The 19,831-nt window shown below is 36.3% G+C and overlaps 1 protein-coding gene across 1 annotated transcript in view; it reads left to right on the top strand.

Moving 5' to 3' along the window:
* The window catches only part of LOC150098313 (uncharacterized), a 571,066-nt gene that overhangs the window by 371,485 nt on the left and 179,750 nt on the right, over window positions 1-19,831 (top strand). Inside the window, exons 16-17 of the mRNA XM_090405143.1 lie at window positions 9,546-9,590; window positions 19,177-19,230. Coding sequence (XP_090261269.1) covers window positions 9,546-9,590; window positions 19,177-19,230 — 99 coding nt within the window. The remainder of the gene's footprint in view (window positions 1-9,545; window positions 9,591-19,176; window positions 19,231-19,831) is intronic.

The following is a 19,831-nucleotide window of genomic DNA, read 5'->3' as shown; positions in this document are numbered from 1 at the left end:
CATCACTCCTTCCCACTGTTCAACCAAGCAAACATTTTTTTTTACTCTATGTCCTCTCTGTCTGTTGCTCACATTTTCACACCTGCTCTCCATTTTGTCTGTCACTTTATTCTCACTCTTTTGAGTTAACCTGCTTCTGGCACTTGCCCTCAAAACACTTCCTTCACACTTATTCACCATTCTTACCTTTTTAAACTAAAATCCATTAACCCTCAGTAAAGAAAACATATTCTAGATGCAACACCTCATGAAGTCTATGAAGTTGAACTCTACAAACAAAGAGGATGTAGGTACCATTGCTCTAGTTCACACTGGTGCCATGTACTGCACTATGAAACCTTCAGTACACAAAACAAATATATCTAAGACTAAAACTAATGTAAATTACAATCATCAGATCTGTAGTTACATATGTATTCTTCTTAATCACTTTGTCTTAATTTACTTATGTATCACAACAGAGTGACAGATGTATTGAATAAGTGCGATTATATACATAGTATTTTTAGAGTTTATATAGACCAATGATAGATTCTACACATACTGGCCACTGAATTAGAAACCTTTATTCAGATGTACATAAAATCACCTCTGCGGTGTATATGCAGAATAATTGGTCATCACTTGTATCATCACATGTTCTAAGCTAACCTAATCTAACCTAACCTAAACTATTTAAGAATGCTATTGGTCAATAATGATGAACAGTGTTGATCACAATAGAAAAAAAAAAACAATTTTTTGGACTTTGATAAAGGACTCATTGTGGGTACCATCTGGCTGGAACCATGATTGAAAACAGTAGAGCTTACTGGTTTCTCAAAAGGTGAGATATACCAGGTGTTTAACCAGTAGAAAAATGACTCACATTGCATTTCCAAGAGGTGTAACTGTGGTCCTAAAACAGTCTGTCAGGAACAAGATTGCCATTGTTTGAGAAGGGTTGTACAGACAAACAGAACTATGGTTGTTCTAACATTTAACTATGGTTGTTCCTGACCCATATCTCACAGAACTATGGGCAGGGAAATGAAGAGAATTGGAATTGGCAGTCACATGACTGTACAGAAATGTGGTATTAAATAAAAGTTTCTAATTCTGTGGCCTGTTTATGTACATGGCAGATTGAGATAATTTAAGGATAAATTGCATTAAACAATAGGTCTATTACTTGTATAGATAATTGGCTGTCTGACAGAAAGTTGTAGGTCATGGAAGAGGAAAGGCATGATTTCAAGTAAATTTTTTTTTTTTTTGGTTAAATTTTAATCATGCTGGATAAAAGGCATATGAAGTTATTGCTGTGAATCCTAAGCTGGTGAAAACTAAGGAAAAAAACTGATATTGCAGTTACCATGGAGAATTTAAGTAGATTGACCCTTAGATATGTGAAGTCACTATCAGCTAAGTGTTGCACATACTGTATAATTTTGTTGAAAGCAATGATGGATAGTTAATGCATACAAATGATGATGATAATAATATTGATAATAATAATAATATGCCGGCCTGGATGGCCGAGTGGTTAGAGTATCCGGTCTTCAGCCAAAAAGCTGCGGGTTCAAATCCTGCAATGGATGTTTGTGATTGTCTGTGAAAATAGTAGTGGTGGTGGTGGTGGACAGTAGATTAGTAGACAGTAATTTCTTAGATAATTTTCTCTTGAAGAGATCGTGAAAAGAGACACAATGTCGAAACTTGCCATTAAATCTGATTTGTTTAGTTTGAGATCTTTGATCTTCGAAACAAAGTCATCTGAATATTTTATATAAGAAGAAGATTAATTCGTCAATGCTAAAACATAAAATCTGGCTGCATTTTATTGATGATTTTTTTCTCATTTGGGAGCATGGCCTAGATAACCTTAATATTTCTCTGGATAATTTTAACAATCTTCATCATAAGATTAAATTCACCTATGAACTAAAAACCAATGATTGTCCCGCCTTTTTAGACTTAAAACTTACAAGATTCTCTGACAACATCAAAATCTCCATCTTCAGAAAGCCCACACATACGGACAGATACCTTCATGCATCCTTCCATCACTGCCCTACACAGAAATTTGGCATTATCTCCACAATGGCACATCGAGTCAGATCATTATTATCAGACGAGATAGAGTTTCAAAATGAACTTAATTAACTAAAAATGACCTTTCTCAACAATGGTATCACTCTAAAAAATATTGAGAAATTTCTTTTCCACCATCGTCAACCTACTATGGACTTCTTCCCCAAGAGCATATATCTCTTTGCCTTTTATTAGTTCCCTCTCTCTCTCCCAAACTGGCTAAAATTGTTAAGAAGTTCAATATCCAGACATGTTTTAGTACGTTTCCTAAACTCCATTCCATCCTCAGTCAACCTAAAGGAAAACATCACTTTCTTCAGTACCAGGAGTTTACAACATTATTTGTAATTGTGGAAAGCCTTACTATGGACAGACGGATAAATCTATCCTTTTCCGTGTTGAGGAACACAAAAGAGATATTTCCTACAACAGAACCCGAGCTAGCGCTCTCTCCAGCCACTTCCTATTCTCAATAAACTCCGACGAAGGCCGCCAACATCTTATAGACTGGTCTCAAACTTCAAACATGCATAAATGTTATGATGAACTTGAGAGATGTATTCTCGAATCTAAAGAAATTTCACTCGATTCAACCCACATGAATAGTAGCCTCAGCTACAATTTATCTGATGTGCACATTTCTGCTGTCCAGTACTGGTGTTCTTGCGATATCTCATACACGCAGTTATACAGCTGGAACTATAGCATGTACTCCAGTTTGAAAACTGTACTACAGTCGATGGTAGATCTGTTGTTGTTATTATGTAATGTTTCTGTCGTTTTTTGTATATAATTCTTTGTACTTCGATGCCTAAAGAAGTTGTTTTATCAACGAAACTAGTAGTGTTCCTATTAAACCCCATTCTTTATTATTTTCGGTGTTTAATCATTTAAGCTTTATTAATTTTCATATCATTTTCACCGAGTAAATATGAATTCTAATATATATATATATATACAATAAAAAGTTAGGAAAGATTAGCTGAATAAAATTATAAAATAAAGTACTATTTCCCATAAAGAGGACAGATGTAAACCATCGGATCTGTTTATGTTAGGAGAGTGAAGTAAAGTTTCACATGTTTCTTTATAAAGCCGTTCCATGAGGAACTGACTTTTGTGAAAGACTCTTGTTCCAATGAACTCTATGTCTAGTGATGATGGCATGTTCTGCAAGTCCAGACTGTGCAGGTTTAAGGTATTGAATATAAGACTGGTGTTCTTCTAGCTGAATAGAGGCAGATCTTCCTGTTTGTCTGAAATAAGATAATCCACAAGAGCAAGGAATCTGGTAGACACCTGGATAACTAAGATGTGGAAGCTTGTCCTTTGGAGAAGTGAAAAAGGTGGAGATTTTTCTGAAAGGTTGAAAGGCAGCAAAAATATTCAGTGGTTTTAAAACTTTTGCTATACGTTCACTAATGCCTTGCACATAAGGGATAGGAATGCATGTTATTTCTTCTGTATTTGAAGAAGAAGACATATTAAAACTACTCAAAGCTCTTCTGATGAAGGAATTCTTATATCCATTAGATAAAAAGGAGGAAATAATATATTGCATTTATTTTTGTAACAGATTGTCTGATGAACAAAACGAGTGGGCCCGATAAACCAGTGTTTTAATAGTTCCTGCCTTTTGACTGGGAATGGTGATGAGATTCAGCATGGATATAATGTCCTGTATGAGTCTTCTTTCCATAGACTGAGAAATGTAGGTTACCATCTGGTTGGCAAAGAATTAAAAGATCTAAAAAGGCTAACTGCTTATTTGATTCTACTTCTGGGTTAACTGGATCCTTGGATAAAGTGCATTTAACTTACAGAGAAACTGTTGAAATTCATCAGAAGAGCCATTCCAAATAGCAAAAATGTCATCGACATATTTGAATCAATGAGTAGATCTGGGAGAAATGTTGTCAAAAATACGTTGTTCAAAGTGCTCCATAAAGAAGTTGGTAATAGCAGGAGAAAGAGGATTGCCCATTGCTGTTCCTTCCTTCAATTTGTTGATACAACTTGTTTTTAATAAAACAAGTTGTATATAATAAAAATAAAATAAAAGGAAAAATAACCAGAATGTATTACGAAATCAAATATTTTTACAATGTCCGAAGGAAATTCTTGCTGCAGTAATTCAATGCTCTCAGATAAACGAACATTGGTAAATAATGAAACAACATCTAAACTGATCATAATATTCGAAACATCCAAATGAATATCCGAAATTTTATTTTTGAAATCCAAAGTATTTTTTATATAAGTATCAGTTCTTCTAGTTGAAGAAGTGAGTAAATTTGGTAAAAATTTAGAAATTTTATAAGTGGGACAACCTATACAATCTACAACTGGCTTCCATGGAATACCTGGTGTATGAACTTTTGGAAGACCATACAATCTAGGTGGACAACTGAAGAAGGTTTTAAGTTTTTTCTTTTGATCTTCATCCCATGTAGATACATTATCTATAAGAGAATTAAGTCTATTCAATTGACTCCCAGTAGGATCCGATGTAATGGAACCTATTAGTTGAATAGTCGCGGAGTAATAGAGACATTTTTCTCTCATATTCCTTCCTATCTTGAATAACTACAGCTTTCCCTTTGTCAGCTTTCGTAATGATTAAATTATTATTATTCTTCATTGATTTCAGTGCTTTACATTCAGAGTAAGATAGATTATGACGAAGAGACTTGGCATCAGATTTATCAAATTTACTCACTTCTTCAACTAGAAGAACTGATACTTATGTAAAAAATACTTTGAATTTCAAAAATAAAATTTCAGATCTTCATTTGGACGTTTCAAATATTATGATCAGTTTAGATGTTGTTTCACTATTTACAAATGTTCCTTTATCTGTGTGCATTGAATTACTGCAACAAGAATTTCCTTCAGACATTGTAAAAATATTCGATTTTGTAATACATTCTGGTTATTTTTCCTTTAAAAACAAGTTGTATCAACAAACTGAAGAAACAGCAATGGGCAATCCTCTTTCTCCTGCTATCGCCAACTTCTTTATGGCGCACTTTGAATCACGCATTTTTGACAACATTTCTCCCAGACTTACTCATTGGTTCAGATATGTCGATGACATTTTTGCTATTTGGAATGGCTCTTCTGATGAACTTCAACAGTTTCTCTCTAATTTAAATACACTTCATCCAAGGATCCAGTTCACCCTAGAAGTAGAATCAAATAAGCAGTTAGCCTTTTTAGATCTTTTAATTCTTTGCCAACCAGATGGTAACCTACATTTCTCCATCTATAGAAAGAAGATTCATACAGGCCATTAAATCTATGCTGAATCTCATCACCATCATCCCAATCAAAAGGCAGGGACTATTAAAACTGGTTCATTGGGCCCACTCATTTTGTTCATCAGATGATCTGTTACAAATTAGAACTGCAATATATTACTTCCTCCTTTTTATCTAATGGATATAAGAATTCCTTCATCAAAAGAGCTTTGAGTAGTTTTAATATGTCTTCCTCTTGAAATACAGAAGAAATGACGCGCATTCCTATCTCTCATGTGCAAGGCATCAGTGAACGTATAGCAAAAGTTTTAAAACCACTGAATATTTTTGCTGCCTTTCAACCTTTCAGAAAAATCTCCACCTTTTTCACTTCTCCAAAGGACAAGCTTCCACAACTTAGTTATCCAGGTGTCTACCAGATTCCTTGCTCTTGTGGATTATCTTATTTCAGACAAACAGGAAGATCTGCCTCTATTCTGCTAGAAGAACACCAGTCTTATAAGACTAGCGTTCTTCAATACCTTAAACCTGAACAGTCTGGACTTGCAGAATAATGCCATCATCACTAGACATAGAGTTCATTGGAACAAGACAAGAGGAGTCCTTCACAAAAGTCGGTTCCTCATGGAACGGCTTTATAAAGAAACACGTGAAACTTTACTTCACTCTCCTAACTTAAACAGATCCGATGGTTTACGTCTAGCCCCTTTATGGGAGATAGTACTTTATAATTCAGCTAATCTTTCCTAACTTTTTATTGTGTGTATATATATATATATATATATATATATATATATACACACACACACCGTATTTTTCGATAGATAACAAGCGTTATCTATACAAAAAAGTCTAAATTCGTTAAAAATGAACAAGCATGCTATACATTAGAAAGGTATGAGAGGTAAATCAAATGTAATAACAAAACTAAGGTTGAAGTATTACTTCATCTTTATTGAACATTACACTATTCAAATCCAAAAAATTCTTCATCACACTCAATATTGAAAGTATTGATTGCGTTAAAAATTTCGTTTGTTATTTCTTCAGCTTCATAATCATCGTCACCGGACACCACTGGGTTCCCTTGTGCTTTAATGAAACCAGAGAATGCAGAAAACCACAGTAAAGTTAGACCTTTCATGTTCCTGTTTTAGCAACTAAACCACTGAAACCTCTTTTGCTCCTTTCAGATTCACAGTCCTAGAACTAGGCATTTCAAAACTTGTGGGAACCTCATCCATATTCAGTGACAAGCATCAACCCCACACAAGTTTTCCCTCAGAAACAAACGAAATTTAGCTACTTTCCCTTCCCAGTCACAATGCAAATTTTGTCCAACACTAGTGGAGGAGCGCACACTTAAATTTTTTTCTCTTCATAAATCCCAAAACTCAAGATGGTAGGCCTTGAAATCCTTTATATTATCGCTTTGTGCAATTCTTTTTGATTCCTGCAACACACAGACAGTAGATATTCTCATACCTTTTGCTCTTTCACTAACAACCCAATCAAACAGTTTTTTTCCCTGTGGTTGGCCACAAGCACCTTCTAAACCTCATAGCACGTTTCATCATATGTAAACATTTCAGGACTGTTTCAGCCTTTTGCCATTCACGAACATCGCTTTCTCCAACACTGAACAATCTACCAGCTTCATGATTCCCTTTTTCCTTTGCTACTTCTACCACTTCAAGCTTGAACTGTGCTGTGTAGGATTTTCTCTGAGAAGTACTTCTGTCTTCCATGGGTAATTCAGATCTAATAACAAAATATAAACAAATAATGATTTACTTTATGAAATATTTTTAAAACAGGATATACTGAATAATCGACCACTGCTACTAGCAATGCACGTGCTTTTAAAGAATTCCTCTGTCTGTGCATTATCAATACATCAAAAGGAGCGATGAAAATGTTGGGGGGGGGGTGCTCGTTATACATTAGGTGAGCGTTATCTATCGAAAAATATGGTATATATATATATATTTTTTTTTTTTGTTTTGTTTTGTTATGAATTTATTGACCTTTTTAGATATCTTACATTAACTACTTAGGTGGCACCTTTTGGAATTGTCAGTTATTGTTTAATTAGCTTTATAAATATACTGAAGATGCCTGCTATACACAGGTGAAAATTATACTAATAAATAATATTTTACATGAGTTATTCCATTATTATAATTTTGAATTAATATATCCTTGTCACTATGAAAACCCGATGACTAAATCTGTGTCCAATAATCCATATGAGGCCTGATCAAGACCTTATACAATGGCATCATAACCTCTTTATTTCTGCATGTCGGTGTCCTCCTCATCATCGCCATTATCCAATTAACATTTTCACAACTGGTGCAATGTGGCCCTGAATTTCAGGTCCACCACCACTCCCAGATCTCTCATCTTCTCTACCTCCTTTAAAGTTTCTCCATCAAGTATACTTTACATCCCATTTTTGCTTACTAAATTTTAGAACCTTACACTTTGCAACATTGAACTGATAGTTTCACTTACCTACCCATTCATGCAATCTATTCAGGCAATCTCCTCTAAGGCCTGCTTGCCTCTACATTGCCCCCCCCCCCCCCCAGTTTTGCATCATCTACAAACAGCTGAATATCACCAGTTAAACCCATCCCAATATCATTAACATACAAATTGAACAACAATTGCCATAATACAGGCCATTGCGGCACACCACTAGTGATGACTTTCCTCTTTAGGGATATTGCATCCCCATATACAATTTTCTGATGCCTCTCTGACAGCCAGCCAGCCACTTATTCAACTCAGAAGTCTGTTATCCATTTCAATTTATATAGCAGCTCGTTGTGTGACAGTCTATCAAAAGCTTTTGCAAAATCTAACATTTGATCTGGGGTTTAAGACAAACCACTGCAAAAAAATAGAGATAGATTTTTTGTTTTTCACTCTGGATGTAGATTGAGATACTATTGAGTTTGCCTGCATGAGTAAACTCAGTATTGTTTCTATTTGTTTCCATCTTCAGTGTAGTACAAGTAGTTTTAAACACATGGATTCATCAAAGTTAAAATTGCCTTCAGGAACAATGCATATAAGCAACTTCTTTATAACACGAATCTGATGACTGAATTTAGCAGTATCTGGCTTGTACAAGGGTATGAGTTGTACTGGAAGTTGGGTAATCTTCAAAAGAAGAGTATAGTTAGATGATAACCATAGGGCTATAATCCAGACGCACAGGAGCATTTTGGCATTTTCAAGAGCATAGCTGTGAGAAGGGTGCCAATGTCATTATACATTACTGTTGAAAGTTGTTTTTTACCTTGGTTCTATTATACATTAAAGATACCAAGAAATTATATACTTGGTTTTAATCCTTTACCCAAGGAAGCAAAACAATATTTTACACATGAAATATATTCATGTACAAAATATATATTCTGAAATATATTCTGAGCTGCTTTTATATAGAGGCTAATGACTTCACATCACTTGCCTTAGTATGTATTACATAATGCAAAGGTCAAAACAGGTCTAGTTAGTGCCCCTTCCCATTATGCATAGCATTCTACACATCCAAAAGGGTGTGTACTTTGCATTATGGGATACATACTAAGGCAAGTGATGTGAAGTCATTAGCTTCTATATAAGAGTAGCTCAGACATGAGTATTTAATGTGTAAAACATTGTTTTGCTTCCTTGGGTAAAGGATTAAACCAAGTATATCATTTCTTGGTATCTTTAATGCTTAATACATTACTGATCACTGAAACTGTCACCCTATAAAAGGTGCTTATTTATGAATTTTTCAAAGGATGTTAAAAGCCTAGCTACATCATTGCTGTCACTTAACTATCTGTTATCTAACTTCATGAAACTCTGAACGATCCAGAAAATTCACAATGATCAGCAAAAGTAAGATAACAGTTTGCAATTTTGATCTGTAGTTATAACCTTTCTAATCCATTTTTTTAAGTGCATATAAATCTCAAAATGAACCATGTTATGAAAGGAACATGAAAGTATCATGAGAGAATATATTCTACTCTGTGTGGAAGAATTAATTTAGCTTTAGAAACTAATGAAAACCTTGTTTCCACTTAAATCAAGTTTTAATTATTTTGAAAGTCTAAATATTGTAATTTTTAGGAATAAATTATTAGTGTACTCTTATAACCATAGTTTAGATCTAATTTTGATTATAATTTCTGTTTTATTTTTCAGGGAGATGAAGGGCCACCAGGTTTACCAGGACATCCAGGAGAAATGGTATGCTGGCATATTATAATGCATTATAGTATTCATATAAAATAGAAATTATCTATCATGAGCGTATGGTGTGAGGTAGAGGTAGGCAAGACAGGATATTTAGTGGGGTGTTGCTACAGACCCAGGAGCACAGTGGATGGGGACCAGGAGATGTTTAGACAGCTAAGTTTGGCAAGTGCAAGAAGAATGATTGTTATGGGAGATTTTAACTACAGTAGTATAAATTGGAGAGAGGAAGATGCATGTAGCAATAGGGGAATGGAATTTCTAGAATTCTTGAGGGACACATGTCTTAGGCAACATGTAACAGAGGGAACAAGAGGTTCAAGAGTTTTGGATTTGGTTATAGCATCAGAAGAGTTGATAATAACTGAGTTGACATCTCTCCCACCAGTTGGAGAGAGTGACCATATGGTTTTGACTTGGAAAATGAATAGACACGCAGGAGTATCAAAGAGACGGGAACTTATGTGGAATTATAATGCAGGTGATTATAATAGTCTTAGACGTCAACTTCGGGAAGTTTCATGGAGGGAGGAATAGGAAGGCCAGGATATCATTAATGCGTGGGAAATTGTGAAAGAATATTTGTTAGCAGCAATGGTAAGTTGTACACCACGAGTGAAGAAGAGGACACAATTTGGAGTAAAGTGGATGACAAACAATATTAAACAGGAATTGCATGTGAAAAGAGACTATGGAAGAGATATAAGGAGACAGGTGAAGAGAAGATGCATGAAGAATAAGAATATAAGACACAGGCCAGAAGAGTGACTAGTGTGGTAAGGAAAGCAAAACTGGAATATGAGAGGAGATTGGCCCTAAGATCCAAAGAAAATCCTAGGGAATTTTTTAGCTATGTGGCCAGTAGGAGGAGAAATGACTGTGGAAGAATGATATTGTGGGATAAAAATGGGAATAGAGTGACTGATGCAGAGGACATAGTGGAATTGTTCAATGAACACTTTATTGGAGTATTTCATCCTAGAGTTGTCAGTTTTAATGTTAGAGGGATAGGGCTGGTTCGAGGTTTAGAAGTGCAAGAGGAGAGTGTGTTCCACATGTTGAGTACTCTGGATGTCAGTAAAGCTGTGGGACTGGATGGTATTTCACCCCGAGTTTTGAGAGAATGTGCTAGGGAACTGACAGTGCCTTTAACCTGGCTTTTCAATGAAAGTCTGACTGGCAAAGGTGCCCAGGGAATGGAAGGAAGGTAAGATAGTGCCATTGCATAAGGTCGGTAGCAGACTGGAAGTGTCTAATTATAGGCCAGTCTGTGTGTCATCAGTAGTTGTTAAGATCTTGGAGAAAGTAGTGAGGGACCATATACAGCATTAGGCAGATGAGGGTAATGTTATCTGTGAGAGTCAACATGGATTTGTGAAAGGGTGCTCTTGTTTTAGCAATATGCTAGCCTTTTATAATAAAGTTACAAGAACATTAGATGAGGGAAAGGCATATACTGCAATTTTTTTAGACTTAGCGAAGGCATTTGACAGGGTGCCACATGATAAGCTGATATTTTTAAGTTGCAGCACATGGGTCTGGATGTCAGATTGGTCAACTGGATTTAGAATTGGCTGTCTGATAGGTATCAGAGAGTTGTGTATGGTGGAGCAGTTTCAAGGAGGCAGAGGGTTACAAGTGGGGTCCCACAGGGCTCAGTACTAGGACCTATATTGTTTAACCTTTATATCAATGACATTGCCAGTGGATTGCAAGGGGATATTCAGTTGTTTGCGGATGATGCGAAGCTGGTAAGGATTATTAGTAATAGTGCAGATGTGGTAGCCCTGCAAGAGGATTTAAATAAGCTAGATAGATAGGCAAATGAATGAGGGTATCAGTTTAATGCAGCAAAATGTAAGGTCTTGAGGTTTGGGAAACATCGATGGGATGCTGCATACTCTATGGCAGTGCTTCCCAAACTTCTAGATGTCAGGGCCCCCTTTACAAAAATTAAAATATTTCACGGCCCCCCTCGAAAAAAAATCGCAATAGAGAGATATATTATTATAATATTTATTGTATTTATATTCAATACAAAACATACACAGCGAATATCGCAAAAATCAAATGCATATATTACATTTTTTGCCTCTTACCGTTTGGTTCTGAAGACGATGCGGGCTGTTCTGATAAAATATGAAATACTGTCCTTTTTTTTTTTTTTTTTTGAGTCTGTTTCTGATTGTTCGCGGGAATTTTTTTATTGTTTTTTATCAGCCACTTATCCATCTCAGGGTTAAATTTTTTAATGTAGAATAGATCAAATAATATCACCACTTACCGATACTGGCACACCATAGACTGATAACATGAAATTAGTGAATATTACCTGAATAAGGGAATCCCTGGACCAGGAATATTTTTCTCTTTTGTGACTTTTCTCCCTTTACAGTAATTAAGCCTAACTAGAAACAGACAGCAAAGGCAGGTTATTAAAACGTGCATATGATTGGTGCGGTATTAACAAAAGATTGCGCAACCGAAAGATAAAAGCATAGCTGACAATTGAGTTGAAATGCTAACTCTCTTCAACCGAATTCCATATGTGAAACTGCCATAACATTCATTATATATATATATTACTTAGTTTTAACACTTTTCCGAATTTTAACACGTTCGGTTGAATTTTATTGCTGCCTTGGGAAATCGAACTTGCACACATCTAATTAATAACAATAGTTTTTAGTTAGATACTTTGTTTGCCCATGCAACATATGGTTTTGTTTCAGTCTATATATACAGCATAGTTTCTGTATGAGGGGACATGTGATTTATTAATTAGTGGGTTTTTATCCCAGTTGTCTCTAATTGCACTATTTGTTGAGAAATATATTACACAGACTCCTCATATCTTATTCACTGGCATAAGAAAAGAATAGAGTGAAAGTGGCTGTTACTTTGTAAAATTTTCATTGAGTTTCTCCTCTTGTTTTTTATTCAGTGTCCTTTTAATTGTTCCACAGAGTTTCTGAAATTTCTTTATTTTTTTCATCTATATCTTTATCTTTTAGATATGTTATTATGCAGCCAAAATAATTAAACTCTGTCATCTGTTCTATTACTTTATTTTCAATAACTATTTTTGATCTAACATGATCTTGACCTTTAAATGCTATGACTTTTGTAAAACTATTAAATTATATTGTTGGCTTGTTTTGTTTAATTTGTAAACTGATTTGTGAAGGTCATCTTCATTGTCTTATAATATAATCTGATCAACTGCATACAGCATTGTATTGATAACAGTTCTTCTGGTTAACTGGATAACTTGTTTTATTGTTGTTTTCCATATTTTATAATCTGATCAACACACACACACGCGCACGCACGCACGCACAAAAAAAGAAAGGCATGACAATTTAATTCCCTGAATGCACCTGTAAAAAAACCTATGTTCGGAACTATACATTAGTGTATTCAGGATTTGGCTGTCTGATAGGTATCAGAGAGTTGTGTATGGTGGGGCATTATCAAGGAGGTAGAAGGTTACAAGTGGGATCCCACAGGGCTCAGTACTGGGAACAGTATTGTTTAACCTTTATGTCAGTGGATTGCAGGGGGATATTCAGTTATTTGCAGATGATGTGAAGCTGGGAAGGGTTATTAGTAATAGTGCAGATGTAACAGTCCCGCAAGAGGATTTAAACTAGACAGGTGGGCAAATGAATGGGGGTATCAGCTTAATTCAGAAAAATTTAAAGTCTTGAAGTTTGGGATACATCAATGGCAGGCTGCATACTCAAGTGGGGGAGTTGTACTGGAGGAAGTGGGGGAGACAAGAGATCTGGGTGATGATTGATAGAAAACTGAAATTCAGGGAGCAGATTGCAAAGGTGGTGAAGGTAAACCAGAGGATTGCTGCAATACTGAGAAGGACGCTGACCTGCAGAGATAAGAGTTATCGTTCCATCTCTAAGAACCTGATCAGATCACACTTAGACTATTTGTTCTCAAATTTGGTCCCCAGGATTTGAAGGGGATAAATTAGCTGTGGAGATGATGCAGAAGTGGATAACAAAGATGATTTCAGGACTGTACTATGTTAGTTATGAATCGGCTGAGGGAATGTGGACTGCAGAATTTGGTAGATAGAAGGGAGGGGGGGGTGATATGGTTGAGACTTTTAAACTTGAGAGGTAGTTACAGGATTGATAGTAGGGAGTTCTTTCGCTTGGTGGAACAGCGGGAAGGAGTGATGACAACGGGCCATCCCTGGAAGTTACAAAAGGAAGCTGTGAGCAAGGGGTGTGGAGTGGTTTTTTTGCATGGAGGGTGGTTGAACTGTGGAATGCAATTGAGATTGAATGAATCTCACCTGATAGAGTGGTGAGAGGGTTCCATGAAAATTCATTGAAAAACAGTTAATCGAAAAGGGAATTCATCAAATGAACAATTCATCAAATGACAATTCGTCGAAAAAACAGTTCACTGAAAATTTTAACTAAAATTTCATTAAACTGATCCAGCCAAAGTGGAATTTCTAATATCATTTTGAAACTGTTTTTCGAAAATGTTATGATAAAAGTGATAATTTAGAACAAAAACTGAACCTTGCAGACAGCAAGAAGCTCTCTGCATGGTTCAGTTTTTGTAGCAAAATTAGTAGAAGTTATTCGTACTTGTTCTACCGACAATGTCTGCTAATTCTGCATAGTCAGAGAGTTATTGTAATGCATAATTTGGACATGTTATTTTTTTGTTTCCCCGAATATAGCTGAACTGAAAACTGGAACTGTTCGACATTTTTTTTGTAAAAGTTTCAAATAGTAAATCTGAGTAAAATTTATCCCATAATAATTGCTGCATATTACTACTAGTAACAATAATAATAATGGAACCTGCGTAGACTGGACTTTTCTTCCCGGAAACAGGGAAGTTATCGGACAATAAAAATCAATAAAAAACCATATTGTTCTATAATTATTCCCTATTAAAGTAACATTGCTATCTCACTCCGCACGGTTCAGTTTTTGTTCTAATTGGATCACTTTTATCATAACATTTTCAAAAAGTGAAAATTTTCCGTAAATTGTATTTTCTACGAATTGCAGTTTCGACGAATTGTTCATTCGATTAATTGCCTTTTTGATAAATTGTATTTCGATTAACTGTTTTTTGATGAACTCTCTGGATACCAGTGAGATTAACAGCAGTCTGTGAGTTCAAGGGGTGGTATGATAGACTTTGTGTTTCCTAATTCTAGTAGCAAGACTTATACGTTGGTTAGACATAACTGGTAATTAGTTTACGGAATTAACAACGCATATAAAGTATATTAATTAAAGGTAACTTTAATGAATAACTTCTATATTTCGGCAACGTCACATTGCCATCTTCAGGAACATAAAGATATGGTATGTGCACTCAGGAACTAACACAAAGCAAATGAGGAAGAAAGCAAGAAACTAATATTGTTCCTAAAGTCCTAATGGTGCCCACTTGCGGGCCAATTTGGTAGTCTTGGCAGTTGGGCTGAAGTTCTCATAATGAAAGTCTCCCAAATTTGGGGCAGTTTCATGCACCCAAATTTGTTGAGGTTAGGAATGTTTTTTAGAGCTGCTGAAGATTGTTTGAATAATCTTTTGTATTTAAACTTGCTGCGATGAATTATTTTTGTTTTCTTCCAACGAATTTTATAGTGGGTATCTAAGGCATGGTCTGCCAGCCCAGAGCAGCTGTACTGGTGAAACCGGATGTAGTCTTTGTGTTCTGAAATCCTGATATTTGTTGTTCTGCCTGTTTGGCCAAAGTAGGACAATTTGCAGCTGCAAGGGACCTGGTATACACCAGGTAGGCCTAGGGGAAGTGGTTGGTCTTTGGTAGAGCGGATAAGGGATGCCAACTTTTTATATGGTCTGTAACAGGAAGTAAGGTCATATTTTTTGAGGATATTGGTTATTTTCTCAGAGGTGCCCTGGATGTAGGGGATGGTGATAGACTTGGTGTAATCTTTATTGTGGAGGGGGGAGGGGGGTTGTGGTTTACAGGTTTTAGTATTTTTTGGATTTTTTGGGGGATATAGCCATTGGCTAAGAAAGTGTTGAGGATGTGGTTTAGTTCAGTAGCCAGGGCCTTGTCATCTGAGCAGATTAATTTTGCCCTGTTATATAGTGTTTTTATCACCCCATATTGTTGTGAGGGGGGGAGGGGGGATTGCTGGTGAATGTATCTGCCAGTGTGGGTGGGTTTTCTGTAAACAGAGAAAACCAAAGATCCATCAAGCTGGCGGGTGATTAAAGTGTCTAGGAAGGGGAGGGTGTTGTTTTCCTCTTTTTCTGTGGTGAATTGGACTCTGGGGTGTTGGTTGTTTAAGTGTGTTAGGAAGGAGTGGAGTGTGTCTGAGCCATGTGGCCAAATAGCAAACACATCATCCACATAACGAAGCCAAATAGTGGATTTTTGTGGGGCGGAGTTTAAGGCTTTCTCTTCAAATGTCTCCATAAAGAAATTGGCCAAGGGTGGGGAAAGTGGTGAACCCATGGCTGTCCCCTCTATCTGTTTGTAGAACTTTCCTTGCCAAACGAAATAGCCTGAGTTCATTGTGAACTGAAATAGGACTGAGATATCGGGAGGAAACTTGGCTTGGATGAGCTCAAGGGTTTCTTTGAGTGGGACATTAGTGAATAGGGAGGAGACGTCAAAACTGACCATTATGTCAGTGTGTTGGAGTGTGAGGTTTTCTATACTGGCTTTAAAGTGGGCTGAGTTTTTTATGTGTGATGGTGTGTTGCCAGTGTAGTGTGTGAGCGTTTTGAATAAATGTTTGGCTAATTTATATGTTGGGGAATCAATGCCATCCACTATGGGACGCAATGGCACATTTTGTTTATGTATTTTTGGGAGTCCATATAATCGGGGGGGGGGGTCTAGAGTTATAAGGTTTAAGTTTGTTGGTGACTTCCACAGGCCAAGAAGTGACTTTCTTAAGGAGTCTGTGGATAGTTCTAATCTGAGAGCTGGTCAGATTATATTCAATGGGGAGGTAAGTAGTACGGTCTAGTACTAAAGAATTTAGCTTACCTTTGTAGTCTTTTTGATTGAGTACCACAGTGGCGCTTCCCTTATCAGCTTTGGTGATTACTATTTTTTTATTATTTTTCAATTCTTGTAGGGCTGTATATTCGTTTTTGGATAAGTTGGATTTTGGAGGTTTGGCTTTAGTGAGAACACCGACTACATCCAGTCTTATGTTGTTGGCGATATGGTTAGGCAGGTTGCATATTCCACGCTCTATTTGGATCATGATTTCTTCAGCAGGTATCCTTTTAGGAGCTAGGGCGAAATTGTGACCACGTGAAAGCGCGGTGAGTGCTTCAGGCTTTAAAACTGCTGACGAGAGGTTGACTACAGTGTTGAGTGGTGGCTGGGGTATGGAAGTAGAAGTCTTTGTCAGGTTTTCGTATTTTTTCACGTGCCGACTACGTATTTTTTTGAATTCCTTTCTTGCCGATGCGCATGAGATGTCATGAAGTATAGACCATAGATCAAGGCCGAGTGTATTTGAAAGCTCTTCCTCTAGCGCCCGTAAGGTTTTGTTTTCATCGGCAAGGAGAACGCGCATCACGGTAATTTGTTCTCTTAACAGGGCGAAGCTAGTGCGGTTATAAATGCGTAGAGCTTTCTCGGAAGTAAAAAGGTGCTTCAAATTGACACAATTAGGGATCTTTGTTTGGGTGCATTTGGGTGCATGAAACTGCCCCAAATTTGGGAGACTTTCATTATGAGAACTTCAGCCCAACTGCCAAGACTACCAAATTAGCCCGCAAGAGGGCGCCATTAGGACTTTAGGAACAATATTAGTTTCTTGCTTTCTTCCTCATTTGCTTTGTGTTAGTTCCTGAGTGCACATACCATATCTTTATGTTCCTGAAGATGGCAATGTGACGTTGCCGAAATATAGAAGTTTTTCATTAAAGTTACCTTTAATTAATATACTTTATATGCGTTATTAATTCCGTAAACTAATTACCAGTTTGTGTTTCCTAGGAAAGACCTCCCATGATGAGTCTTTTGACTCCATGGAGGCCTGAATAATAATAATAATAATTAGTGGCTACTGTCACTTTCGAAGTAGTCCCCTTGTGCATTTATACACTGCTTTAGACTGTGTTCCCATTTTTGGAAACAGGCCTGGAACTCTTTTCCTAGAATACTCTTGAGTTCCTTTATCAAATTATGCTGGATATGAGTGATGTCAGAAAATCTTCGTCCTTTTAGCCCAATCTTTAATTTTGGAAACAGCCAGAAATCACAGGGAGCTAAGTTGGGTGAATAACCAGTATGAACTAATTCAGTTTTAGTAATTGATTTTTTAGCCAGAAACTCTCTCATGATGTGTGCACTATGGCTTGATGCATTGTCGTGATGGATGATCCACTTGTCAGGCCACAATTCAGGTCTTTTTCTCTGAACAGAATCTCGTAATCCTTTCAGCACCACTAAATAGCTTTGTTGGTTGACCATTTGTCCCTATTCCATGAATTAATAGTGAACTATCTTCTTGTGATTAAAGAAACACACCAGCATAGTCTTGAACTGCGAATCTGACATTCGTGCTTTTTTTTTGAGATGTGGCAAACTTGGGATTTTTTACTGCATACTCTGTCATTTTATTTTGGGATCGTACTGGAAGCACCAAGTTTTGTCACCTGTAATTACTCTCGTAAACATGCTTATTTGAAGAAAGATTAGTCATAACCTGAAGCTGCCACTACTTTTGTTCGTCTGATCTGAGGCACAAACTTTTTGCAGAAATCTTTTGCATATCCAAGTAGTTTTCAGTTAAAATTACCCTGACTGTTCCTCAATTCATTTGCAATTCATCAGCCATTAATTGCACACTTAATTGTTTGTCAGGCCATACCAAATCTCGCACTCTGTTCACATTTACATCCATCATTTTTGATTTTGGCTATCCACTTTTGAGGTTGTCGTTCACATCTTCTCATCTACCTTTGAATCTCTTAGGCCACTCAGAGACACTTGACTTTTTCAGAGCATCCACATGATATGCCACTTTAAATAATTCCAATGTTTCAGTAGCAGGTTTGCTGATTTTCACACAATATTTGATGTTAGCACTCTGCTCCAAATTTCGATTACACATTTTTACGGCAAAGTTTACACGCAGATCTCTATTGTTTTTGCAATAGCCAACCTAGCAAATGGCTCTATCGGCTTGAGGTTTATGCACACATTAGTTAAAACATATACAAAGACAATTACTATCATGACTCCAACCAAATCTCCACATGGGTGACACTACACAGCTGTTCCAGGAATTAAATTGTCACACCTTGTATATTGAATAAATTATGGAGATAAGCTATATCCTTCTGACACCCTGATTTATTTCAATCTCTTCTGTTAACTTATTACCTAACTGTAACTGTATTTTTGTATTGTTATATAAACTTTGTATACCTTGTACCAACGTTGTAGTAAGTGAATGATGAATAATAGAAGCAAAGATTTAAATAGGATTTATATGGCATACACTAACTTTTATTGTATAATCATTTTATAGTTAATTAGTAATTGTTTTCTGTTTTATATAATTAGCTTTGTTTCCTTTCAGGGTCCAAGAGGATTCACTGGACCAAGAGGTTTTCCTGGACTATCAGGACCACCAGTAAACATTTTCTTAGTTTTCCTTCCTTTTTGAAAATATTTGCAATCCATTGTTTTGTAAATTTTAACCAATTTTGACTAAGTAATCTGCAATTTGGGGTTGCAAATTTACAGGTGACCAAAGGCTACAGATCAGAGATATGAGATTTTGTGAGAAAAATTAAGGGAGTGAGCAGATGGCATCATTGGTAGAATCATGTTAAAATATAAGATATTAGGAAGCAGTTCAAGAACATGTGAGCAGAATAATCTGTGGTATAGTCACTTGCACAGGATATTAGAGGAAAGGTTAGCAAAACAGTATAAGAACTGATGATGGCTTGTAAATAAATTCATTATAAATTCAAATAAGAATTTATTAATAGGAAAATCTGATGTAAGAAGACAGATATAGATATGTTTTCTGAGTGTATATCAATATGTTGATCTAAATATTCTATATACACTATACTGTATATATTATTATTACGTGACACCTCCAAGGAGTTCAAAGACTCATCGAGGGAGGGCGCCTACTCTACAGCTCCGTCTCCACCACTCAATCCACCAACTACCATCATTAATCATCATCTACACCAATGCCATCTACTGCCCACCACCAC

The sequence above is a fragment of the Typopeltis vanoorti genome, chromosome 15 (assembly GCF_054136105.1).
Source record: "Typopeltis vanoorti isolate ZY-2024b chromosome 15, IOZ_Tvanoo_1.0, whole genome shotgun sequence".
Taxonomy (NCBI): domain Eukaryota; kingdom Metazoa; phylum Arthropoda; class Arachnida; order Uropygi; family Thelyphonidae; genus Typopeltis; species Typopeltis vanoorti.
Note: the sequence above shows the minus strand (reverse complement) of the source record. Positions and strands in the feature narration are given on the sequence as shown.